Here is a 27,155-nt window from a genome sequence, read left to right as displayed (position 1 = left end):
CTCTCTCTGTCTCTCGCTCGCTCTAAAGATTATTTAGCCTCCATTGACCTCAACAAACTGTACACATATGGTAAAACTGTGAAGTGCAACATCCACTTTGTCCTGTCCTACTGAGCTGAAGTCTATCTCCAGCCATTACACCCTGTTTCTTTAGTTCAGAGGGGATTGTGGGGGGGGGGGGGGGGGGGCTGTCAAGGGCAGTAGCATATCAAGCCATTGAACCTTAGTCACCAGTTGATCATAAAGCCTGTTTTTTTGTCTCTTATAAGTGGATTGTTTTGTCATAGGTTTAAGTTTCACCCTGTCTTTGTGGGTTACCTGACAAGCCCACCTACGCACAGCAGTGGGATTTCCCCTCTGTCCTCTCTCTGTCTCTCTATGTTACTGAGACCTGCTTCTGGAAACACACCACCCACACTTTCTCTCTTTCACCCTGGACTGACCAGGATAACTTGCTGTCTTACAGACAGACAGACAGACAGACAGACAGACAGACAGACAGACAGACAGACAGACAGACAGACAGACAGACAGACAGACAGACAGACAGACAGACAGACAGACAGACAGACAGACAGACAGACAGACAGACAGACAGACAGACAGACAGACAGACAGACAGAATATAGAGGTAAAGCTAAAGACAGTGGGAGCCTACATATTCGTCTCTCTCTCTCCCATGGAAACAGGACTGTTATTGTTTTGCATTCTTTCATTGGGAGGGTAGAATCCATGATATAACTGGTCTGAGATCAGTGGATGACCTTGATCGATCTAGAAGAGGGGTTGGGGGATAGAGGGGGGTAGAATCCATGATGTAACTGGTCTGAGATCAGTGGATGACCTTGATCGATCTAGAAGAGGGGTTGGGGGATAGAGGGGGGTAGAATCCATGATATAACTGGTCTGAGATCAGTGGATGACCTTGATCGATCTAGAAGAGGGGTTGGGGGATAGAGGGGGGTAGAATCCATGATATAACTGGTCTGAGATCAGTGGATGACCTTGATCGATCTAGAAGAGGGGTTGGAGGATAGAGGGGGGTAGAATCCATGATATAACTGGTCTGAGATCAGTGGATGACCTTGATCGATCTAGAAGACGGGTTGGGGGATAGAGGGGGGTAGAATCCATGATATAACTGGTCTGAGATCAGTGGATGACCTTGATCGATCTAGAAGAGGGGTTGGGGGATAGAGGGGGGTAGAATCCATGATATAACTGGTCTGAGATCAGTGGATGACCTTGATCGATCTAGAAGACGGGTTGGGGGATAGAGGGGGGTAGAATCCATGATAAAACTGGTCTGAAATCAGTGGATGACCTTGATCGATCTAGAAGACGGGTTGGGGGGATAGAGGGGGGTAGAATACATGATATAACTGTTCTTCCTCTCCTATCTGCCTCTCACATGGTACCTGTCTGAGACATGGGGTGCAGCCCAAATGGCACCCTATTCCCTACATAGTGCACTACTTTTAACCAGGGCCCATAGGGTAGTGCACTACTTTTAACCAGGGCCCATAGGAAATGGTGTGCCATTTGGGCCATAGACACACAGAGATAGACTGATGGAGGGCAAAGATACAGGCTAACAATGCTAAGCCCTCTCTATACACACACACACACACACACACACAACCACACACACAGCGGTGTATTTTAGGAATGTCCCAATAGAATAGAACAGGATTTTGTTTATCCATCTGTTACAACAGATCTTCTTCTCCCAGACATAACACACCCTGCACATCTCAGGTGTGTTTGGGGTTGGGTCATTCAGGTCCTGTGGAGGGTTGAGTAGTCCATTCATGCTTCCGTCGGCGTGCTACAATGTTTTTGTCAAATGTTTTGACGGACGGGATTATTGCATCGTAGCCACACACACACACACACACACACACACACACAGGCATAGCCACACACACACAGACATAGCCACACACACACACACACACACAGGCATGGCTGTGCGAAGTTGCTGGATATTAGCAGGAACTGGAACACGCAGTCATACACGTTGATCCAGAGCATCCCACACATGCTCAATGGGTAACATGTATGGTATGTCGACCATGGAAGAACTGGGACATTTTCAGCTTCCAGGAATTGTGTACAGATCCTTGTGACATATGGGGCCGTGTGCATTACTACACTGAAACATGAGGTGATGACGGCAGATGAATGGCATGACAATGGGCCTCAGGATCTCATCAAGGTATCTTTGTGCATTCAAATTGCAATCTATAAAATGCAATTGTGTTTGTTTTCCGTAGCTTATGCCGGCCCATACCATAACCCCACCGCCTCCATGGGGCACTCTGTTCAGAAGGAGATGAGCTTGCCTGAGACTAGAGGTTGACCGATTAATCGGAATGGCCGATTAATTAGGGCCGATTTCAAGTTTTCATAACAATCGGAAATAGGTAATTTTGGACACCGATTTTGCCAATTTATTTATATATATATATATATATATATATATATATATATTTACACCTTTATTTAATCTTTATTTAACTGGGCAAGTCAGTTAAGAACACATTCTTATTGTCAATGACGGCCTAGGAACAGTGGGTTAACTGCCTTGTTCAGGAGCAGAATGACAGATTTTTACCTTGTCAGCTCAGGGATTCAATTTTGCAACCTTACGGTTAACTAGTCCAATGCTCTAACCACCTGCATCATGATGAGTCTGCCTGTTATGCGAATGCAGTAGAAGCCAAGGTAAGTTGCTAGCTAGCATTAAACTTAATCAATCATAATCACTAGTTATAACTACACATGGTTGATGATATTACTAGTTTATCTAGCGTGTCCTGCGTTGCAAATAATCGATGCGGTGTGCATTCGCAAAAAAGGACTGTCGTTGCTCCAACGTGTACCTAACCATAAACACCAATGCCTTTCATAAAATCAATACAAAGAAGTATATATTTTTAAACCTGCATATTTAGCTAAAAGACATCCAGGTTAGCAGGCCATATTAACCAGGTGAAATTGTATCACTTCTCTTTTTTTTATTTTTTTACCTTTATTTAACCAGGCAAGTCAGTTAAGAACAAATTCTTATTTTCAATGACGGCCTGGGAACAGTGGGTTAACTGCCTGTTCAGGGGCAGAACGACAGATTTGTACCTTGTCAGCTCGGGGGTTTGAACTCACAACCTTCCGGTTACTAGTCCAACGCTCTAACCACTAGGCTACCCTGCCGCCCATTCATTGCATGCAGAGTCAGGGTATATGCAACAGTTTGGGCCGCCTGGCTCATTGCGAACTAATTTGCCAGAATTTTACGTAATTATGACATAACATTGAAGGTTGTGCAATGTAACAGGAATATTTACTATGCTGTTACACTGGCAATATTAAAGTGCCTATAAGAACATGCAATAGTCAAAGGTATATGAAATACAAATGGTATAGAGAGAAATAGTCCTATAATTCCTATAATAACTACAACCTAAAACTTCTTACCTGGGAATATTGAAGACTCATGTTAAAAGGAACCACCAGCTTTCATATGTTCTCATGTTCTGAGCAAGGAACTGAAACGTTAGCTTTCTTACATGGCACATATTGCACTTTTACTTTCTTCTCCAACACTTTGTTTTTGCATTATTTAAACCAAATTGAACATGTTCCATTATTTATTTGAGGCTAAAGTGATTTTATTGATGTATTATATTAAGTTAAAATAAGTGTTCATTCAGTATTGTTGTAATTGTCATTATTACAAATACATGTTAAAAATCGTCCGATTAATTGGTATCTGCTTTTTTGTCTTCCAATAATCGGTATCGGTATCGGGGTTGAAAAATCATAATCGTTCGACCTGATTCTTCGGTTGTGTAAACCCACAGTTTCATAAGCTGTCCGGGTGGCTGGTCTCATCCCGCAGGGGTAGAAGTCAGATGTGGAGGTCCTGGTGGTCTGCGGTTGTGAGGTCGATTGGACATACTTCCAAATTCTCCAAAACAACGTTGGAGGTGAACATTCTCTGGCAACAGCTCTGGTGGATATTCCTGCAGTCAGCATGCCAATTGCACGTTCTCTCAAAACTTGAGACATCTGTGTTTTGTGACAAAACTGCACATTTTAGAATGGCCGTTTACTGTCCACAGCACAAGGTGCACCTGTGTAAAGGTCACGCTGTTTAATCAGCTTCTTGATATGCCACACCTGTCAGGTGAATGGATTATCTTGGCAAAGGAGAAATGCTCACTAACAAGGATGTAAACAAACATTTGAGAGAAATAAGCTTTTCATGCGTATGGACAATTTCTGGGATCTTTTATTTCAGCTCATGAAACATGGGACCAACACTTTACATGTTGCATTTATATTTTTGTTCAGTATACATGCCGTGTAAAGAGGCCTCACACCACGTTTCTTTCAGTGGGTCAAACACAAGCCTGTCTGTCAGTGAGTCCAACACGGGTAGCATAGGAGGAGGGTGTTTGGAATCACTCTTTATCTTTCCCCCTCTCTCTCACCCTCTGTTCTTTCTATGGTATTATTTATCCCACTCCCTGGGTTTCTCCATCTGTTTCTGCTATCACAGTAGCAGGGAGGAAACAGAGTTTCCCCAGTGTGCTCATGGGGAAAAACCGGTGGGCTGACGGCAGCTCATGTCGACAAAGAGGTGTGTGTGTGTGGACACAGGGGTATGGTCAGGGGGTGCGGGGGCGATTGTTTACGCCACTGAGAGCACAAGTCTAAGTCAGTGATCTGTGAGAGGAGAGCTGTCGTTTCTGTTGCTCTCCAGTCCAGTCTTTTAGTCAGTTATAACGTTCTAAATGGCGTTGCTGGTGATTTACTATGACATCTAGGCCTAATGGGCAATCTGTTAAATGCCGCTGGAGATAGATGACAGACTTTCACACACCTGGCAAGATAATTAAAGAATTTGAGTTCATTTCAGGTTATGAATTACGTTCAAGAATGTCAGCAGACAAAACCTTTAAACCTACAGCCATGTAGTGTATCTTCTTCATCCATGATGTACCTTAAAGGGGCGATCTGCAGTTCACGCCAGATATATGGAATGCCAGATTCACTCCCTTTGGTGAGATATGAATCAGGTATGAATGGATGTGCTGTGTACTGTACAATATGTTCTCCTTTTCTGGTTACGGCTTAGCTACAATACATACCAGGCAGTAATCTAGCCCAGAATACACACACAGTATTCCTGCACATTTGGTGCTGGCACTGATCCTGTATATGGCTTACACACTGTTAAAAATGAACTAGTCTTTCATTTAAAACTAGTCTCAACTGAGCTGCCACCATTTTAAAGGAGACCGAACCTTAATTTCACTGGAATATTTAACAACATGGTTGTGAGGATGTTGGGACAGATTTAAGATGTACTGAAAGATTCATCCCGAGGGTGTTATGAAAGATGATATGCTGTGTTATAACACCACATACTAGATATATAACACCATATATAACCACCACCTTACTAGAGACTGGGCTCCACTAACCCGGAAAAAGGTTGAAAACTCTATGATGATGTGTCAAAGCCGGGTCTAGTCCTTTCTTCTCGAGTGTCAACATACTGTAAATGGGAATACTTCCTCTTATTGAATCTTCCCTGCTCTTATACGGTGTGCTGATAAACTGAAGGTCCAAAAGGTCAAATGTACAGTCTTATGCTCCAACAAAGGGTCCTGAGAAAATATAATTTTGTGAAAATACGAATGAATAAGTTTGTCCAGGATAGTAAGTGATGAGTACAAAATGTATTTTTCAAAACATGATTGAAGCTTATTGTCAAGTAAGAAGTGACAACACATGAACAGGTATTTTATATTTTTATATTGATAAAGACTGTTCAATGATCTCTAAGTTATGTATCATATTATTATTCAAAATCAACAAAATGTGCCATTATATTACACATTTTGAAGCTTCACGTACAGGGGGGGCAGGCAGCCTGGCGGGTACGAGCATTGGGCCAGTAACCAAAAGATTGCTGGATTGAATCCCCAAGCTTGTAAGGTTCTGTATTTATTTTCTTAGTCAACCTTGTGTTCTGTTTCTTTGTGTTCTGGAACGTAGCCCTGTTTCTTTGTGTTCTGGAACGTAGCCCTGTTTCTTTGTGTTCTGGAACGTAGTCCTGTTTCTTTGTGTTCTGGAACGTAGCCCTGTTTCTTTGTGTTCTGGAACGTAGTCCTGTTTCTTTGTGTTCTGGAACGTAGCCCTGTTTCTTTGTGTTCTGGAACGTAGTCCTGTTTCTTTGTGTTCTGGAACGTAGCCCTGTTTCTTTGTGTTCTGGAACGTAGCCCTGTTTCTTTGTGTTCTGGAACGTAGTCCTGTTTCTTTGTGTTCTGGAACGTAGCCCTGTTTCTTTGTGTTCTGGAACGTAGCCCTGTTTCTTTGTGTTCTGGAACGTAGTCCTGTTTCTTTGTGTTCTGGAACGTAGCCCTGTTTCTTTGTGTTCTGGAACGTAGCCCTGTTTCTTTGTGTTCTGGAACGTAGCCCTGTTTCTTTGTGTTCTGGAACGTAGCCCCGTTTCTTTGTGTTCTTGAACGAAGCCCTGTTTCTTTGTGTTCACTTCAGCCCCAGGGCTCAATGCTGCCCACCAGTCAGCTATTATGCTAATGTTAACAGTATCACTTCAGCCCAGGACTCAATGCTATCCACCAGTCAGCCGTTATTACCTCCTGAGGTTGAAGAGGTGCTGTTGTGGATGGACCATTTCAGTTTGTCAGTGATATGTACGCCGAGGCACTTGAAGCTTTACATCTTCTTCACTGCAGTCCCGCCAATGTGGATAAGGGGGTGCTCCCTCTGCTGTTTCCTGAAGTCCACGATCAACTCCTTTGTTTTGTTGACATTGGGTGAGAGAATATTTTCCTGGCACCACACTCCCAGGGCCCTCACCTCCTCCCTGTAGGTTGTCTCATCAACCTTTGCAGTCTGTGATTGTCTGTAGACCCTGCAACATATGTCTTGAGTTTGAGCCGTTGTATTGCGACTCCACTCTGTACTGATGTTTTGCCTGTTTGATTGCCTTACGGAGGGAATATCTACACTGTTTGTATTCTCACATATTCCCAGTAACGTTGCCATGGTTAAATGCGGTGGTTGGCATTTTCAGTTTTGTGCGAATGCTGCCATCTAGCCACAGTGTCTGGTTTGGGTAGGTTTTAATAGTCACAGTGGGTACAACATTTCCTTTACTCTTGCTGCTGAACTCAGTCTCTGTATTCGTTAATGTTATTCTCAGAGGCTACCTGGAACATATCCCAGTCCGCGTGATCAACACATTATTGAAGCATGGATTCCGATTGGTCAGACCAGCGTAGAATAGACTTTAGCATGGGTATTTCCTGTTTGAGTTTATACCCAGTTTGCATAAACTGGAAAATTGAGGTATGGTCCATCAATGTCCGTAGGACAAGGAGTTTATTGAGGTATGGTCCATCTATTTCAGTAGGACATTGAGTTTATTTAGGTATGATCCATCTATTTCAGTAGGACATTGAGTTTATTGAGGTATGGTCCATCTATTTCAGTAGGACATTGAGTTTATTGAGGTATGATCCATCTATTTCAGTAGGACATTGAGTTTATTGAGGTATGGTCCAACTATTTCAGTAGGACATTGAGTTTATTGAGGTATGGTCCAACTATTTCAGGAGGCATTGAGTTTATTGAGGTATGGTCCAACTATTTCAGTAGGACATTGAGTTTATTGAGGTATGGTCCAACTATTTCAGTAGGACATTGAGTTTATTGAGGTATGGTCCATCTATTTCAGTAGGACAAGGAGTTTATTGAGGTATGGTCCAACTATTTCAGGAGGCATTGAGTTTATTGAGGTATGGTCCAACTATTTCAGTAGGACATTGAGTTTATTGAGGTATGGTCCAACTATTTCAGTAGGACATTGAGTTTATTGAGTTACTGTATGTTCCATCTATTTCATGCTTGGAGGCCAGGGAGTCATAGTAGCTACAAGTACCAACATGCTCATTCCAAGACTAAATCAGGAATCAACCACAGACAGAGAGAGAGAGAGAGTTGTTTATTATCTATTTAACTTGCATTGACTATGTAAACATATGTTTCGCATGTCAATAGAGCCCATTGAAGTGAGAGTGAGAAAAAAGGGAATGAGTGAGAAAAAGAGAAAGTGGGAGAGAATGTCTGTCCCATTCACTGAATTGCACCTATATGACCTTTACCTGTGTCTGTAAAGGGGATTACTGCTCTTGCCCGCCCTCCTGTGGCAACGACATGTCACTACAGCGCAGGTATTTGTAACGGGGAAATTCAGACTAGATAGAATATACGTTATAAGTTAGTTGAATGCAAAGACATATATAATTACTCATTCTATTTCTGCAGTTACAAGTATAAGGGGAGTGTGTGTGTTGCTCCTAAACAGTAACCACTGATACAGGGTCAGATCATGTATCATAACTTGAGGGTTGCTCAGTTATCTGATCCTGTGTTAAAGGCGAGGTAACCTCTACATTCAGCAGTGCCAGGTGTTCCTTCTTAGAATGTCAGTTTGTTGTGTCTAGAGTTAACGAAGGTATTCACATCAACCCCAGCATATAGAGAGAGAGACCAGGCTCACATCAACCACAGCATATACAGTGGGGCAAAAAAGTATTTAGTCAGCCACCAATTGTGCAAATTCTCCCACTTAAAAAGATGAGAGAGGCCTGTTATTTTCATCATAGGTACACTTCAACTATGACAGACAAAATGAGAAAAAAAATCCAGAAAATCACATTGTAGGATTTTTAATGAATTTATTTGCAAATGATGGTGGAAAATAAGTATTTGGTCAAAAACAAAAGTTTATCTCAATACTTTGTTATATACCCTTTGTTGGCAATGACAGAGGTCAAACGTTTTCTGTAAGTCTTCGCAGGGATTTCACACACTGTTGCTGGTATTTTGGCCCATTCCTCCATGCAGATCTCCTCTAGAGCAGTGAGGTTTTGGGGCTGTTGCTGGGCAACACAGACTTTCAACACCCTCCAAAGATTTTCTATGGTTTTGAGATCTGGAGACTGGCTAGGCCACTCCAGGACCTTGAAATGCTTCTTACGAAGCCACTCCTTCGTTGCCTGGGCGGTGTGTTTGGCATCATTGTCATGCTGAAAGACCCAGCCACGTTTCATCTTCAATGCCCTTGCTGATGGAAGGAGGTTTTCACTCAAAATCTCACGATACATGGCCCCATTCATTCTTTCCTTTACACGGATCAGTCGTCCTGGTCCCTTTGCAGAAAAACAGCCCCAAAGCATGATGTTTCCACCCCCATGTTTCACAGTAGGTATGGTGTTCTTTGGATGCAACTCAGCATTCTTTGTCCTCCAAACACGATGAGGTGAGTTTTTACCAAAAAGTTATATTTTGGTTTCATCTGACCATATGACATTCTCCCAATCTTCTTCTGGATCATCCAAATGCTCTCTAGCAAACTTCAGACGGGCCTGGACATGTACTGGCTTAAGCAGGGGGACACGTCTGGCACTGCAGGATTTGAGTCCCTGGCGGCGTAGTGTGTTACTGATGGTAGGCTTTGTTACTTTGGTCCCAGCTCTCTGCAGGTCATTCACTAGGTCCCCCCGTGTGGTTCTGGGATTTTTGCTCACCGTTCTTGTGATCATTTTGACCCCACGGGGCGAGATCTTGCGTGGAGCCCCAGATTGAGGGAGATTATCAGTGGTCTTGTATGTCTTCCATTTCCTAAAAATTGCTCCCACAGTTGATTTCTTCAAACCAAGCTGCTTACCTATTGCAGATTCAGTCTTCCCAGCCTGGTGCAGGTCTACAATTTTGTTTATGGTGTCCTTTGACAGCTCTTTGGTCTTGGCCATAGTGGAGTTTGGAGTGTGACTGTTTGAGGTTGTGGACAGGTGTCTTTTATACTGATAACAAGTTCAAACAGGTGCCATTAATACAGGTAACGAGTGGAGGACAGAGGAGCCTCTTAAAGAAGAAGTTATAGGTCTGTGAGAGCCAGATATCTTGCTTGTTTATAGGTGACCAAATACTTATTTTCCACCATAATTTGCAAATAAATGCATAAAAAATCCTACAATGTGATTTTCTGGATTTTTTTTACAGGCCTCTCTCATATTTTTAAGTGGGAGAACTTGCACAATTTGTGGCTGACTAAATACTTTTTTGCCCCACTGTATATATAGAGAGAGACCAGGCTCACATCAACCACAGCATATAGAGAGAGAGACCAGGCTCACATCAACCACAGCATATAGAGAGAGAGACCAGGCTCACATCAGCCACAGCATATAGAGAGAGAGACCAGGCTCACATCAACCATAGCATATAGAGAGACAGATCAGGCTCACATTGACCCCAGTATTTAGAGAGAGAGACCAGGCTCACATTGACCCCAGTATTTAGAGAGAGAGACAAGGCTCACATTGACCCCAGTATTTAGAGAGAGAGAGAGAGACCAGGATCACATCATACACAGTATTTAGAGAGAGAGACCAGGCTCACATCAACCCCAGTATTTAGAGAGAGAGAGACCAGGCTCACATCAACCACAGCATATAGAGAGACAGACCAGGCTCACATTGACCCCAGTATTTAGAGAGAGAGACCAGGCTCACATTGACCCCAGTATTTAGAGAGAGAGACACGGCTCACATTGACCCCAGTATTTAGAGAGAGAGAGAGAGAGAGACCAGGATCACATCATACACAGTATTTAGAGAGAGAGACCAGGCTCACATCAACCCCAGTATTTAGAGAGAGAGACCAGGCTCGCATCAACCCCAGTATTTAGAGAGAGAGAGACCAGGCTCACGTCAACCCCAGTATTTAGAGAGAGAGACCAGGATCACACCAACCCCAGGATTTAGAGAGAGAGACCAGGCTCACATCAACCCCAGTATTTAGAGAGAGACCAGGCTCACATCAACCCCAGTATTTAGAGAGACCAGGCGCACATCAACCCCAGTATTTAGAGAGAGAGACCAGGATCACATCATCCACAGCATATGGAGAGAGAGAGACCAGGCTCACATCAACCACAGCATATATAGAGAGAGAGACCAGGCTCACATCAACCACAGCATTTAAAGAGAGAGACCAGGATCACATCATCCCCAGCATGTATATATATAGAGAGAGAGACAAGTGTCACATCAACCCCAGCATATAGAGAGAGAGGCCAGGATCACATCAACCCCAGCATATAGAGAGAGAGAGAGACCAGGCTCACATCAACCACAGTATTTAGAGAGAGAGAGACCAGGCTCACATCAACCACAGTATTTAGAGAGAGAGAGACCAGGCTCACATCAACCACAGTATTTAGAGAGAGAGACCAGGCTCACATCAACCACAGTATTTAGAGAGAGAGAGACCAGGTTCACATCAACCCCAGTATTTAGAGAGAGAGACCAGACTCACATCAACCACAGCATATATAGAGAGAGACCAGGCTCACATTGACCCCAGTTTTTAGAGAGAGAGAGACCATTCTCACATCAATCCCAGTATTTAGAGAGAGAGACCAGGCTCACATCAACCCCAGTATTTAGAGAGAGAGACCAGGCTCACATCAACCCCAGCATATCTATATATAGAGAGAGAGAGACCAGGCTCACGTCAACCCCAGTATTTAGAGAGAGAGACCAGGCTCACGTCAACCCCAGCATATATATATATATAGAGAGAGAGACCAGGCTCACGTCAACCCCAGTATTTAGAGAGAGAGAGAGAGAGACCAGGATCACATCAACCCCAGCATATATATAGAGAGAGAGAGACCAGGATCACATCAACCACAGCATTTAGAGAGAGAGAGTGATGACGATGATGATGATTATGGTGGGGGAGGATGAAGGCTAGTCTCCATAGTTAACACTGTCTTTATAACCGTAACTGTGGCAACCTCTTGAAATGCATAATCCTCGTTTTCTTCATTCACAAGTATTTACCAACTGAGTGATATCACCAGAATGACAGAGAAGGGATCCTAGTATATCAGTGTTATATTTAGTATATGAAGCCATGGAACAGTATCTTCTGGCTAACTATATAGGTATAACACATACTAGAGGTATATCCCAAATGATTCTGTGTTCATTATATACTGCACTGCCAGTAGGACTCTAGTCAAAGCACCATCAAGGGAAATGGGTGCCATTTGGGACACATGTCCTAGATTCTGCTGGCAGCCGGCAACCAACCACTGTGAATACACCCTCTTGTAATTGCTGGTCACCTGGGGCAACACGGCACGGAGCTGTGATAAAACTCTGCAATACAAAGGCAGAGGTGGAGGCATGTTGTAACCTGTATTGGGATGGGCTCCCGGCTGAGACAGGAATTCTACAATACGCCTTTACCAAAGCTCTCTCTGCCTATTTGAGGAATTCCACCTCTGAATGTTGCAGAATCCACTTGTCTAATCATCAAACTCAGAATGGAATTTTTTGGTTTGGAGAATTCTAGAACTCTTCTTATGGAATTGTAACTCTCAGAAATATATTCTACAGAATTGAACACGCACGCTTGTCTAAGCCTGGAGGGATGAGTTTCAGCCATGTGTATTCTAGAACAATGTTTCAAAACTCTCTCTGACAACCACCTGTTTCCACATGCGTGCCCTGGCTGAGGCTGGGGGGTTAACAGATGCTCTGAGCCCAGGGATTCAGAATAACAGGACCAGCTGGTCCACTTAATATGAGACAGTACCACACACTGGTCACACACACACACACACACACACACACACACACACACACACACACACACACACACACACACACACACACACACACACACACACACACACACACACACACACACACACACACACACACACACACACACACACACACACACATACACTGGACACACACACACAAACACACTAATGGGCTACATAGTCACCGTGTTAAACGTTAGAGGTACTTGACCAAAGCTTTCTCAAGAGGTTTGATGGAGAAGGATGTCAAGTGAAGGAGGTAAAGTGAAGGAGGTAAAGTGAAGGAGGTAAAGTGAAGGAGGTAAATTGAAGGAGATCAATTGAAGGAGGAAAATTGAAGGAGGTAAATTGAAGGAGGTAAATTGAAGGAGGTAAATTGAAGGAGATCAATTGAAGGAGGTAAATTGAAGGAGATCAATTGAAGGAGGTAAATTTAAGGAGGTAAAGTGAAGGAGGTACAGTGAAGGAGGTACATTGAAAGAAGTAAATGGAAGGAGATCAATTGAATGAGATCAAATGAAGGAGGTCAATTGAAGGAGGTCAATTGAAGGAGGTAAATTGAAGGAGGTAAATTGAAGGAGATCAATTGAAGGAGGTTATTTGAAGGAGGTAAATTGAAGGAGATCAATTGAAGGAGGTCAAGTGAAGGAGGTAAATTGAAGGAGATCAAGTGAAGGAGGTCAAGTGAAGGAGGTCAAGTGAAGGAGGTCGATTGAGCCTATAGAACACTGTGGAAAGAGCCTATAGAACACTGCTGTAAAGAGCCTATAGAACACTGTGGAAAGAGACTATAGAACACTGCTGTAAAGAGCCTATAGAACACTGTGGAAAGAGCCTGTAGAACACTGTGGAAAGAGCCTATAGAACACTGCTGTAAAGAGCCTATAGAACACTGCTGTAAAGAGCCTAAAGAACACTGCTGTAAAGAGGCTATAGAACACTGCTGTAAAGAGCCTATAGAACACTGTGGAAAGAGCCTATAGAACACTGTGGAAAGAGCCTATAGAACACTGTGGAAAGAGCCTATAGAACACTGCTGTAAAGAGCCTGTAGAACACTGCTGTAAAGAGCCTATAGAACACTGTGGAAAGAGCCTATAGAACACTGCTGTAAAGAGCCTAAAGAACACTGTGGAAAGAGCCTATAGAACACTGTGGAAAGAGCCTATAGAACACTGTGGAAAGAGCCTATAGAACACTGCTGTAAAGAGCCTAAAGAACACTGTGGAAAGAGCCTATAGAACACTGTGGAAAGAGCCTATAGAACACTGCTGTAAAGAGCCTGTAGAACACTGTGGAAAGAACCTATAGAACACTGTGGAAAGAGCCTATAGAACACTGCTGTAAAGAGCCTAAAGAACACTGTGGAAAGAGCCTATAGAACACTGTGGAAAGAGCCTATAGAACACTGCTGTAAAGAGCCTGTAGAACACGGCTGTAAAGAGCCTGTAGAACACTGCTGTAAAGAGCCTATAGAACACTGCTGTAAAGAGCCTAAAGAACACTGTGGAAAGAGCCTATAGAACACTGTGGAAAGAGCCTATAGAACACAGCTGTAAAGAGCCTAAAGAACACTGTGGAAAGAGCCTATAGAACACTGTGGAAAGAGCCTATAGAACACTGCTGTAAAGAGCCTAAAGAACACTGTGGAAAGAGCCTATAGAACACTGTGGAAATAGCCTAAAGAACACTGTGGAAAGATCCTATAGAACACTGCTGTAAAGAGCCTATAGAACACTGCTGTAAAGAGCCTATAGAACACTGTGGAAAGAGCCTAAAGAACACTGTGGAAAGAGCCTATAGAACACTGTGGAAAGAGCCTAAAGAACACTGTGGAAAGATCCTATAGAATACTGCTGTAAAGAGCCTATAGAACACTGCTGTAAAGAGCCTATAGAACACTGTGGAAAGAGCCTATAGAACACTGCTGTAAAGAGCCTATAGAACACTGCTGTAAAGAGCCTATAGAACACTGTGGAAAGAGCCTATAGAACACTGCTGTAAAGAGCCTATAGAATACTGTGGAAAGAGCCTATAGAACACTGCTCTAAAGAGCCTATAGAACACTGTGGAAAGAGCCTGAAGAACACTGTGGAAAGAGCCTGTAGAACACTGTGGAAAGAGCCTATAGAACACTGTGGAAAGAGCCTATAGAACACTGCTGTAAAGAGCCTATAGAACACTGTGGAAAGAGCCTATAGAACACTGCTGTAAAGAGCCTATAGAACACTGTGGAAAGAGCCTATAGAACACTGCTGTAAAGAGCCTATAGAACACTGTGGAAAGAGCCTGTAGAACACTGTGGAAAGAGCCTATAGAACACTGTGGAAAGAGCCTATAGAACACTGTGGAAAGAGCCTATAGAACACTGCTGTAAAGAGCCTATAGAACACTGTGGAAAGAGCCTATAGAACACTGTGGAAAGAGCCTATAGAACACTGGAAAGAGCCTATAGAACACTGCTGTAAAGAGCCTATAGAACACTGTGGAAAGAGCCTGTAGAACACTGTGGAAAGAGCCTATAGAACACTGTGGAAAGAGCCTGTAGAACACTGTGGAAAGAGCCTATAGAACACTGTGGAAAGAGCCTATAGAACACTGCTGTAAAGAGCCTATAGAACACTGTGGAAAGAGCCTATAGAACACTGCTGTAAAGAGCCTATAGAACACTGTGGAAAGAGCCTGTAGAACACTGTGGAAAGAGCCTATAGAACACTGTGGAAAGAGCCTATAGAACACTGTGGAAAGAGCCTATAGAACACTGCTGTAAAGAGCCTATAGAACACTGTGGAAAGAGCCTATAGAACACTGTGGAAAGAGCCTATAGAACACTGGAAAGAGCCTATAGAACACTGCTGTAAAGAGCCTATAGAACACTGTGGAAAGAGCCTGTAGAACACTGTGGAAAGAGCCTATAGAACACTGTGGAAAGAGCCTATAGAACACTGTGGAAAGAGCCTATAGAACACTGTGGTAAGAGCCATTGAGAAGTTAAATGAATTACTGTATTCTATCTTCCAATCACCGTGAGGAAAGGGAAATGGATCCTCTCCTTGTTTTCTTTGAGAGAAATTACTCGTCTTCCTTATCTGTAAACCACAGACGTAGAGATAGAGACACACGCACACAACACACACACACACTCACACACACACCAGAAATGTTCAGTACATGTTTACCTTTTCCCAGAGTGTGTTTAGACTAGAACCCACCTGTAACACTGTAAACCAGAACACTCTATCTTCTCTAAGGTCACAGCCTTTCATATCGCAGTGGACAGAGAAAACAAAGTCAGGTCTGTAGTTTGACTGACTGTGTACAGATTACAGACTGAAATGTGTTTAGACAGAGAGGACAGATACAGATAGAGTTGTATAGGGTTGCAAAATTCTTGCAACCTTCTCAGAATTCTCAGATATTCCAGAAATCCTGTTTGGAGGACTCGTGGATTTTCAGCTTTTTCCGTCTGATTCCAGGAATCTTCCAAATGGGATTTTGGAAAAACCTAGGAATTTGGGGAAAGTTGGGGAATTTTGCAACCCTAGACAAAGGAGAGATACACACAGAGATTCAGTAGAGATGGGAACGTGTTGTATTTTTAACCCCAATTTTCTAATGCTTCAGACCTAGTCTTCATCCCACATGGCACCCTATTCCCTAAACACTCCTTAGTGCACTATATAAGGATTAGTAGTGCACTATATAGGGAGTAGTGTGCCATTTAGGACACAGTAGGGACACGAGTAGAGGATTTTCTAAAGGAAAACGTTATTTTTGGACTTCCTTCCTGGTAGAACCTTGAAGCTTTAAACGTCAAGCAGTGTCAAAGTTAGTCACACTGAGTATACCAAACGCTGAGTTGCATACCCCTTTTTGCCCTCAGAACAGCCCAAATTCGTTGAGGCAGGGACTCGACAAGGTGTCGAAAGCATTCGATGGGGACTCTGGCCCATCTTGACTCCAATGCGTCCCACAGTTGGGTGTCCTTTGGGTGGTGGACCATTCTTGATACACACGGGAAACGCGTGAAAAACCCAGCAAGGTTGCAGTTCTTGAACACATACCGGTGCGACTGGCACCTACTACCATACACTGTTCAAAAGCACTTCAATCTGTTGTCTTGCCCATTCAACCTCTGATTAGCACACACAATTTTTTAAAACATTTTTAATTTTACCAGGCAAGTCAGTTAAGAACAAATTCTTATTTTCAATGACGGCCTAGGAACAGTGGGTTAACTACCTGTTCAGGGGTAGAACGACAGATTAGTACCTTGTCAGCTCGGGGGTTTGAACTTGCAACCTTCCGGTTCCTAGTCCAACTCTCTAACCACTAGGCTACCCTGCCGCCCCATGTCTCAACTGTCTCAACTGTCTCCTCCCCTTCATCTACACTGTGATATCAATAAGAGATCATAGATTTCACCTGGATTCACCTGGTCAGTTTATGTCATGGACAGAGCAGGTGTTCCTAATGTTTTGTCCATTCAGTGTATATTATATCCACAACACACACAAACACACATTGTGGCTTTCTGGGAGTATTGTGATCAGAGGCAATGAGTCATTGGGATGTGAGGCTGCTGTGAGAGAAGAGGATGAGGTATGGAGGAATTTCTGAGTACTTGTGGTTAAGGTTGGGGTCGGTAGGTCAAGGATTCTATATCTCTCTGATTCTGTGGTTAAAGGTGTCATTCTGCAGACGTATGGACATGCGTGTGTGTGTCTGTGTGTGCGCGCGTGTGTGTGTATGCGTGTGTGTATGTGTTAATGTGGCTCTGTGTCTGTGTGTGTGTGTGCGCGTGTGTGTGTGTGTGTGCGCGTGTGTGTGTCTCAAGGCAGGGCGGAGCTGAGCTGGGTAAAGGTGTGTAATCATCATCAGTCTTTGATGATTGTGGGAATTCCAGGCTTGCCTAGCTCGCTAATCCTCACTGCCTTCAGCCCCTCTCCCCCTCGTCTCCCCCTCCTCATCCCCCTCTCCTTACTGACCCCCCTGACTGGAATACATGCCCCAGTGGTGTTGTGGGGAGTAGAGTGGGTTGGAGGGGGCCAGAGAGAGGGTGGGGGTGGGGGGGGGGGGGGGGGGTGGGGGGGGGGGGGGGGGTAGAGAGGGAGTGTTGGGGGGGTATAGAGGGGGGTAGAGGGAGGTAGAGGGGGTAGAGGAGGCTTAGAGAGGGGAAGAGAGAGATAGAGGGGGGTAAAGACGGGGTAGAGAGAGGGTGGGTGTGGGGGGGTAGAGGGAGGGTAGAGGTTGGGGGGGGGGGGGTAGAAGAGACATACAAACACACACACAGTACCGGTCAAAAGTTTGGACACACCTACTCATTCAAGGGTTTTTCTTATTTGTAAGAAACCCAACATGTCACAACCCAACACAACCCAACACAACCCAACACAACCCAACACAACCCAACACAACCCAACACAACCCAACCCAACACAACCCAACACAACCCAACATGTCACAACCCAACATGTCACAACCCAACACAACCCAACACAACCCAACATGTCACAACCCAACACAACCCAACATGTCACAAACCCAACACAACCCAACACAACCCAACATGTCACAACCCAACATGTCACAACCCAACACAACCCAACATGTCACAACCCAACACAACCCAACATGTCACAACCCAACATGTCACAACCCAACACACCCAACATGTCACAACCCAACACAACCCCAACATGTCACAACCCAACACAACCCAACACACAACCCAACATGTCACAACCCAACATGTCACAACCCAACATGTCACAACCCAACACAACCCAACATGTCACAACCCAACATGTCACAACCCAACATGTCACAACCAAACACAACCCAACACAACCCAACATGTCACAACCCGTCACAACCCAACACAACCCAACACAACCCAACATGTCACAACCCGTCACAACCCAACACAACCCAACATGTCACAACCCGTCACAACCCAACACAACCCAACACAACCCAACATGTCACAACCCGTCACAACCCAACATGTCACAACCCAACACAACCCAACATGTCACAACCCAACACAACCCAACACAACCAACACAACCCAACACAACCCAACATGTCACAACCCAACACAACCCAACATGTCACAACCCAACACAACCCAACATGTCACAACCCAACACAACCCAACATGTCACAACCCAACACAACCCAACATGTCACAACCCAACACAACCCAACATGTCACAACCCAACACAACCCAACATGTCACAACCCAACACAACCCAACATGTCACAACCCGTCACAACCCAACACAACCCAACACAACCCAACATGTCACAACCCGTCACAACCCAACATGTCACAACCCAACATGTCACAACCCAACACGTCACAACACAACATAACATATCACAGCATAATATGTTATGACGTGTTGGGTTGTGTCATGTTGTGTTGTGATATGTTGTGATGTGACATGTTGTGTCACACAACACAACATGTCCCAACACAACACATCACAACACAATACAACATGTCACAACACAACATGACACAACCCAACATGTCACAACCCATCACAACCCAACATGTCACAACCCATCACAACCCAACATGTCACAACCCATCACAACCCAACATGTCACAACCCATCACAACCCAACACGTCATATCATAACATATTATGTTGTGATGTGTTATGTTGTGACATGTTGTGTTGTGACGTGTTGGGTTGTGACATGTTGTGTTGTGATGTGTTGTGATGTGTTGGGTTGTGTTGTGATGTGTTGTGATGTGTTGGGTTGTGTCATGTTGTGATGTGTTGGGTTGTGACATGTTGTGTCATGTTGTGATGTGACATGTTGTGTTGTGACATGTCATGTTGTGTTGTGTCATGTGACATCACAACACATCACAACACAACATGTCACAACCCAACACGTCACAACACAACATAACATATCACAGCATAATATGTTATGACGTGTTGGGTTGTGTCATGTTGTGTTGTGATATGTTGTGATGTGACATGTTGTGTCACACAACACAACACAACATGTCCCAACACAACACATCACAACACAATACAACATGTCACAACACAACCCAACATGTCACAACCCATCACAACCCAACATGTCACAACCCATCACAACCCAACATGTCACAACCCCCCACAACCCAACATGTCACAACCCATCACAACCCAACATGTCACAACCCATCACAACCCAACATGTCACAACCCATCATGTCACAACCCATCATGTCACAACATATCACAACCCAACATGTCACAACCCAACATGTCACAACCCAACATGTCACAACCCAACATGTCACAACCCAACATGTCACAACCCAACATGTCACAACCCAACATGTCACAACCCAACACATCATATCATAACATATTATGTTGTGATGTGTTATGTTGTGATGTGTTGGGTTGTGACATGTTGTGTCATGTTGTGATGTGACATGTTGTGTTGTGACATGTTGTGTTGTGTCATGTTGTGTTGTGTTTTGACGTGTCATGTTGTGATGTGACATGTTGTGTTGTGACATGTTGTGATGTGACGTGTCATGTTGTGACATGTTGTGTTGTGACATGTTGTTTTATTTTTGACCTTTATTTAACCAGGCAAGTCAGTTAAGAACAAATTCTTATTTTCAATGACGCCCTAGGAACAGAGGGTTAACTGCTTGTTCAGGGGCGGAACAACAGATTTGTACCTTGTCAGCTCGGGGGTTTGAACTTGCAACCTTCCGGTTACCAGTCCAACGCTCTAACCACTAGGCTACCCTGCTGTTGTGTTGTGAAATGTTGTGATGTGTTGTGGGTTGTGATGTGTTGTGACATGTTGTGTTGTGATAGCAGGAGTGAAGTATAGTATAGTGTACTGTTGTGTAGTATAGTATAGTATAGTGTACTGTTGTGTAGTATAGTATAGTGTACTGTTGTATAGTGTAGTATAGTGTTGTGTTAACAATAACAGGAGTGAAGTATATTATAGTATAGTATTGTGTACTGTTGTATAGTATAGTATAGTATTGTGTACTGTTGTATAGTGTAGTATAGTATAGTGTACTGTTGTATAGTGTAGCATAGTGTCGTGTTAACAATAGTAGGGGTGTTGTATAGTGTAGTATAGTATAATATAGTGTACTGTTGTATAGTGTAGTGTTAACAATAACAGGCGTGAAGTATAGTATAGTGTACTGTTGTATAGTGTAGTATAGTGTCGTGTTAACAATAACAGGCGTGAAGTATAGTATAGTGTACTGTTGTATAGTGTAGTATAGTGTCGTGTTAACAATAACAAGAGTGAAGTATAGTATAGTATAGTGTACTGTTGTGTACTATAGTGTAGTATAGTGTCGTGTTAATAATAGGAGGGGTGTTTTATAGTATTGTCTGGTATGGTATAGTGTAGTACAGTATAGTGTACTGTTGTATAGTGTAGTATAGTGTCATGTTAACAATAGCAGGGGTGTTGTATAGTGTAGTACAGTATAGTGTACTGTTGTATAGTATTGTATAGTATAGTACAGTATAGTGTACTGTTGTATAGTGTAGTATAGTGTCGTGTTAACAATAGCAAGGGTGTTGTATAGTATTGTATAGCATTGTGTGGTATAGTGTAGTATAGTATAGTGTTGTGTTAACAATAGCAGGGGTGTTGTATAATACAGGTGTGCCAAGCTTGTAGCGTCATACCCAAGAAGACTCAAGGCTGTAATCGCTGCCAAAGGTGCTTCAACAAAGTACTGAGTAAAAAGTCTGAATACTTATGTAAATGGGATATATTTCTGTTTATTTTATTTTATAAATTTGCAAGAATGTATAAAAACCTGTTTTTGCTTTGTCATTATGGGATATTGTGTGTATATAGATGAATACGGCTGTAATGTAACAACATGTGGGAAAAGTCAAGGGGTCTGAATACTTTCCCAATGCACTGTAAAGTGTAGGGTTGTATTTTGTACTATATTACAGTATAGTATAATGTTCACATTAACAGGGGTATTGTGTCATATAGTGTGGTGTTGTGTCATGTTAACAATAACATGGGTTGTTGGTGTGTTTCACAGGTCTTGAGTTATCAACACTTTGCCGTAGGGGACGTTATGTGTGTGTGTGTGTGTGTGTGTGTGTGTGTGTGAGTGTATATATATATCATCACTGTCTCTGTGTTGCACCTCAGACCCTGTGCTCAGACTATGTACTGCAGTCTCCTACCCTCTAGACCCTCTGGGCAGTTCCAGTCCTCCAGGGCCTGAGTGGTGTCAGTTTTGCCTCAGCTAACACACCTGACTCCAATAATCACCTAATTATGTATCTTCAGTTTAGAATGCAATGTGATTAATCAGCTGTGTTTGGTAGGGATGGAGAGACAGAGTGACACCAATCAGTCCCTGGAGGACTGGAGTTGCCCACCCCTGTTATAGACCTCTACTACCCTAAGCTGTCTGAGAAATGACAAACACATGAGCATCTGTCTAACATATACTCTCTCTCGCTTTCTCTTTCTCTCTCTACCCCCCCCGATCCTCTCCTCCCTCTCTCACTCTTTCTCCTCACTCCCTCTCCATCTCTTTCTCTCTCTACCCCCCCTGATCCTCTCCCCCCTCTCTCACTCTTTCTCCTCACTCCCTCTCCATCTCTTTCTCTCTCTACCCCCCCCTGATCCTCTCCTTCCTCTCTCACTCTTTCTCCTCACTCCCCCTCCATCTCTTTCTCTCTCTACCCCCCCCCCCGATCCTCTCCTCCCTCTCTCACTCTTTCTCCTCACTCCCTCTCCATCTCTTTCTCTCTCTACCCCCCCCTGATCCTCTCCCCCCTCTCTCACTCTTTCTCCTCACTCCCTCTCCATCTCTTTCTCTCTCTACCCCCCCCCCTGATCCTCTCCTTCCTCTCTCACTCTTTCTCCTCACTCCCCCTCCATCTCTTTCTCTCTCTACCCCCCCCCCCCGATCCTCTCCTCCCTCTCTCACTCTTTCTCCTCACTCCCTCTCCATCTCTTTCTCTCTCTAACCCCCCCCCCCTGATCCTCTCCCCCCTCTCTCACTCTTTCTCCTCACTCCCTCTCCATCTCTTTCTCTCTCTACCCCGCCCTGATCCTCTCCTCCCTCTCTCACTCTTTCTCCTCACTCCCTCTCCATCTCTTTCTCTCTCTACCCCCCCCCCCTGATCCTCTCCCCCCTCTCTCACTCCCTCTCCATCCCTTTCTCTCCATCCTACAGGCGTGTCATGGATGTGCAGTAGGATCCAGGTGTGACTGCAGCGGAGTGAAAGGAGTCAAGGTGAGAGTAAAATACACACACACACACACACTAACCTACTGTACAAAACAACCATAACACATCATTTCCGGATCTGATTTGTAATGACTGTTTTGTCCGTGTGCAATATGCATTGTAAGAGGTGTCATGACTTTGTGTTCTGTGTTCTGTGTTCCGTGTTCCATAGGGTGAAAGGGGGTTACCAGGACTACAGGGTCAGCTGGGTGTACCGGGGTTCCCCGGACCTGAGGGGCCCATCGGTGGCAGGGGAGAGAAGGTAGGAGGTCATTCCTGGATCTTGTTGTAGGAGAAACATCATACCTGACCATATCTGTGAATTTAGACACTTGAAAATGACCCCCCCCCCCCTCCCATCTTCTTCTCTCTCTCAGGGTAGTGACGGACCTTCAGGGACTGGAGGTCCAAAAGGGATAAGAGTGAGTAACCTGACGTGACCCACACACGTCTCACTCCATATACCAGTTCAGTACACAGTCAAATGGCCCTCTCTAGAGTGTAGTACTCACCTTCGCCCACCAGATGTCCTCGTTTCACTCCAAGACAAACGGGAAGTAGCCTTATTGGTTTCTGATGTAAATGTACGATCAGTGGTGTAGAACATTATTTTTAGGTGAGGGAGCGCACTTTATTCTTATTTATCATAATCTCCTCAATCAAAGTTTGTACGGACAGATGTTTCCAATTGAATCGCATCTCATTAATATGTATATAATGCTTCCTCCAGTTGCGTCGTATGCCTGTGCCCACACCTATTGTCTAAAGAAAATGGTATATTTTGAATACCCTCAAACACCAAGTTAGGCATAGATTACCTCACCTCCAAATATGCCATCATCACTGTCAATCGTGACTGATAGTTATTCACGTTTTACTGGTGAAACGTCCCAACTCCTTGCCAACCATTTGATTGATCTCAATCAGTTTGATGGGAATATGCAGGTCTTCTTGAAGTACTGTTTCGTCAGTGAATCAGAGCGGACGGTGTTCACAAACTAGTAGCTTTTCTTGTATTTTGTTTCAGTCAAAGCACATCTCCTGCCTAGTGGATCACACTGTTGGGTTTTGGCCACATGAGAAGAAAGAATTAGACTATTACCCTTCAGTTAACCATATCCTAGAATAGAATTAGACTATTACCCTTCAGTTAACCATATCCTAGAATAGAATTAGACTATTACCCTTCAGTTAACCATATCCTAGAATAGAATTAGACTATTACCCTTCAGTTAACCATATCCTAGAATAGAATTAGACTATTACCCTTCAGTTAACCATATCCTAGAATAGAATTAGAAATTAGGGGGTGTTTTTGGTGTAACAGTATATTTATAGGCTTAGTGTGCTATGTACGCTATTATATTCGCTTCTGTAATGCAAAATACTAATTCATCATTATGGGATCTTGCGAGACATTGATTCATCTTTGATCTACATTTCCTGAACAAGCACCAGTGTGGGAAGTGATAGTCTTCTACTTGTAATACGAATAGTAAGTGATAAGTATAACTATTAGGCAACAGGTCTGGATGAGATGTAATTTTAAGCGATTGGAGACACTTCGTGGTGCTGAAAGAACAGCGACAAGATCTTGCAACGATGGATAGCTGAAGAAGGACTGCAATTCGGCCAGTTCAGGAACAAACAACAATCATTTGCAGTAGGCCTAAATCCTAATAGTCCTACGACTACGTGGTACAGCTATTTGTAGGCTACAGCCTATTGTAAGTACAAATACATATAGCTTAATATTGTTGCACTATTTGCGAGGAGAGCTTTAATGCAATTAGGCATTTCATTGTATTGTGTAGCTTACACAATGTATCATAAATCAACTTTGTTTTGATTAGCTTGAACACATGGTTACAATATTCTCTATTGCAGAATCAAAGAAAACAGAGGTGAACTATCAATTCATAAAATGTATTTGCATAGATTAAACATGCTATCAAATCAATTGACCATAAACAATTGCAGGAATTCGTTTTTAAAACAGTCAGAAATTCAAGCTTTTGGTGTGGTGTATTCACACATCTAAATAAACGATAACCAAAATGCATTATTACCTCCAATTTGGCCGAATTCACGTTTCCATTTTCCCAGCCTGACAAACCAAGCTAGAATGGTCTCAACCAATAGCCAATGTAGGCTAACTATCTCAAGCAGGACTACAGCAACACCCAGAGAGGGTCAGGCTCTTTGGGCTTTGTGGTGACCACTCTGGTTTTTGAGTCCTTGGCGCCTTAACCCTGTAGCGGTCACATATGGCTCTGAGCCAAGAGGGGTCCGTGTAGTTTTATGAACACCAAGGCAGACACACGGTGAATTTTGATGTTTTTATTTTAATGTTCTGATTGGCCAAAGTGGTCAAGCCTGTGATGGGCCTTCGCAGTGCATACACCTAGCTCATAGTTCTTTGCAGTGCATACACCTAGCTCATAGTTCTTTGCAGTGCATACACCTAGCTCATAGTTCTTTGCAGTGCATACACCTAGCTCATAGTTCTGTGCAGTGCATACACCTAGCTCATAGTTCTGTGCAGTGCATACACCTAGCTCATAGTTCTTTGCAGTGCATACACCTAGCTCATAGTTCTGTGCAGTGCATACACCTAGCTCATAGTTCTGTGCAGTGCATACACCTAGCTCATAGTTCTTTGCAGTGCATACACCTAGCTCATAGTTCTTTGCAGTGCATACACCTAGCTCATAGTTCTGTGCAGTGCATACACCTAGCTCATAGTTCTTTGTAGTGCATACACCTAGCTCATAGTTCTGTGTAGTGCATACACCTAGCTCATAGTTCTTTGCAGTGCATACACCTAGCTCATAGTTCTGTGCAGTGCATACACCTAGCTCATAGTTCTTTGTAGTGCATACACCTAGCTCATAGTTCTGTGTAGTGCATACACCTAGCTCATAGTTCTTTGTAGTGCATACACCTAGCTCATAGTTCTTTGTAGTGCATACACCTAGCTCATAGTTATTTGTAGTGCATACACCTAGCTCATAGTTCTGTGTAGTGCATACACCTAGCTCATAGTTCTTTGTAGTGCATACACCTAGCTCATAGTTCTTTGTAGTGCATACACCTAGCTCATAGTTATTTGTAGTGCATACACCTAGCTCATAGTTCTTTGTAGTGCATACACCTAGCTCATAGTTCTGTGTAGTGCATACACCTAGCTCATAGTTCTTTGTAGTGCATACACCTAGCTCATAGTTCTGTGTAGTGCATACACCTAGCTCATAGTTCTTTGTAGTGCATACACCTAGCTCATAGTTCTTTGTAGTGCATACACCTAGCTCATAGTTCTGTGCAGTGCATACACCTAGCTCATAGTTCTGTGCAGTGCATACACCTAGCTCACAGTTCTTTCTCATTCTCCCCAATGTCAGAGAGAGGACTGGGAAGAAATCATCATTTACCTCTAGGCAGCTTTAAATATCATCAATTATTATTTTTTATTATTTTGTTTTTCATTGAATGTTAGTGGTAATTAAATATAGTTATTTAGAATTTATCAAAATATATTTTCCAGAAATAGTTTTACCAGCTCTGTGTATTCTCAAATTGAAAAAAAGTGAGAGAGGGCTGCACTACACCACTGTGTATGATGTACCATTTCTCAAAGTATTTTATTGATCAGTGGTGGCTGGTGTCACTTTAATTGGGGAGGAAGGGCTTATAGTAATGGCTGGAACGGAATAAATGGGATGGTCTCAAGCACATCAAACACCTGACTTCCATGTACTTGATACCATTCCATTCACTCCATTCTATTCATTATTATGAGCTGTCCTCCCCTCACCAGCCTCTTATTGATTCCTTGTCCTTGTTACTCCCACAGGGACCTCCCGGACTGCCTGGATTCCCCGGAACACCAGGAATTCCAGTGAGTTTCCTGCTTTTATTTGTCATCTTTTACTATATACAGTTGAAGTCGGAAGTTTACATACACCTTAGTCAAATACATTTAACTCTCACCATTCCTGACATTTAATCCTGGTAAAAATTCCCTGTTTTAGGTCATTTAGGATCACCACTTTATTTTAAGAATGTGAAATGTCAGAAAAATAGTAGAGAGAATGATTTATTTCAGATTTGATTTCTTTCATCACATTCCCAGTGGGTCAGAAGTTTACATACACTCAA

The 27,155-nt window shown here is 43.3% G+C and overlaps 1 protein-coding gene across 1 annotated transcript in view; it reads left to right on the top strand.

The window, feature by feature from the left end:
• LOC109906186 (collagen alpha-5(IV) chain) overlaps positions 1–27,155 on the top strand; it is an 88,949-nt gene that overhangs the window by 10,473 nt on the left and 51,321 nt on the right. Inside the window, exons 2-5 of the mRNA XM_031791791.1 lie at positions 22,944–23,003; positions 23,170–23,259; positions 23,375–23,419; positions 26,851–26,895. Of these exons, the coding sequence (XP_031647651.1) occupies positions 22,944–23,003; positions 23,170–23,259; positions 23,375–23,419; positions 26,851–26,895 (240 nt within the window). The remainder of the gene's footprint in view (positions 1–22,943; positions 23,004–23,169; positions 23,260–23,374; positions 23,420–26,850; positions 26,896–27,155) is intronic.

This window comes from Oncorhynchus kisutch, linkage group LG16, assembly GCF_002021735.2.
Source record: "Oncorhynchus kisutch isolate 150728-3 linkage group LG16, Okis_V2, whole genome shotgun sequence".
In the NCBI taxonomy this organism is placed as follows: Eukaryota; Metazoa; Chordata; class Actinopteri; order Salmoniformes; family Salmonidae; genus Oncorhynchus; species Oncorhynchus kisutch.
This window is presented reverse-complemented; position numbering and strand designations above follow the sequence as displayed.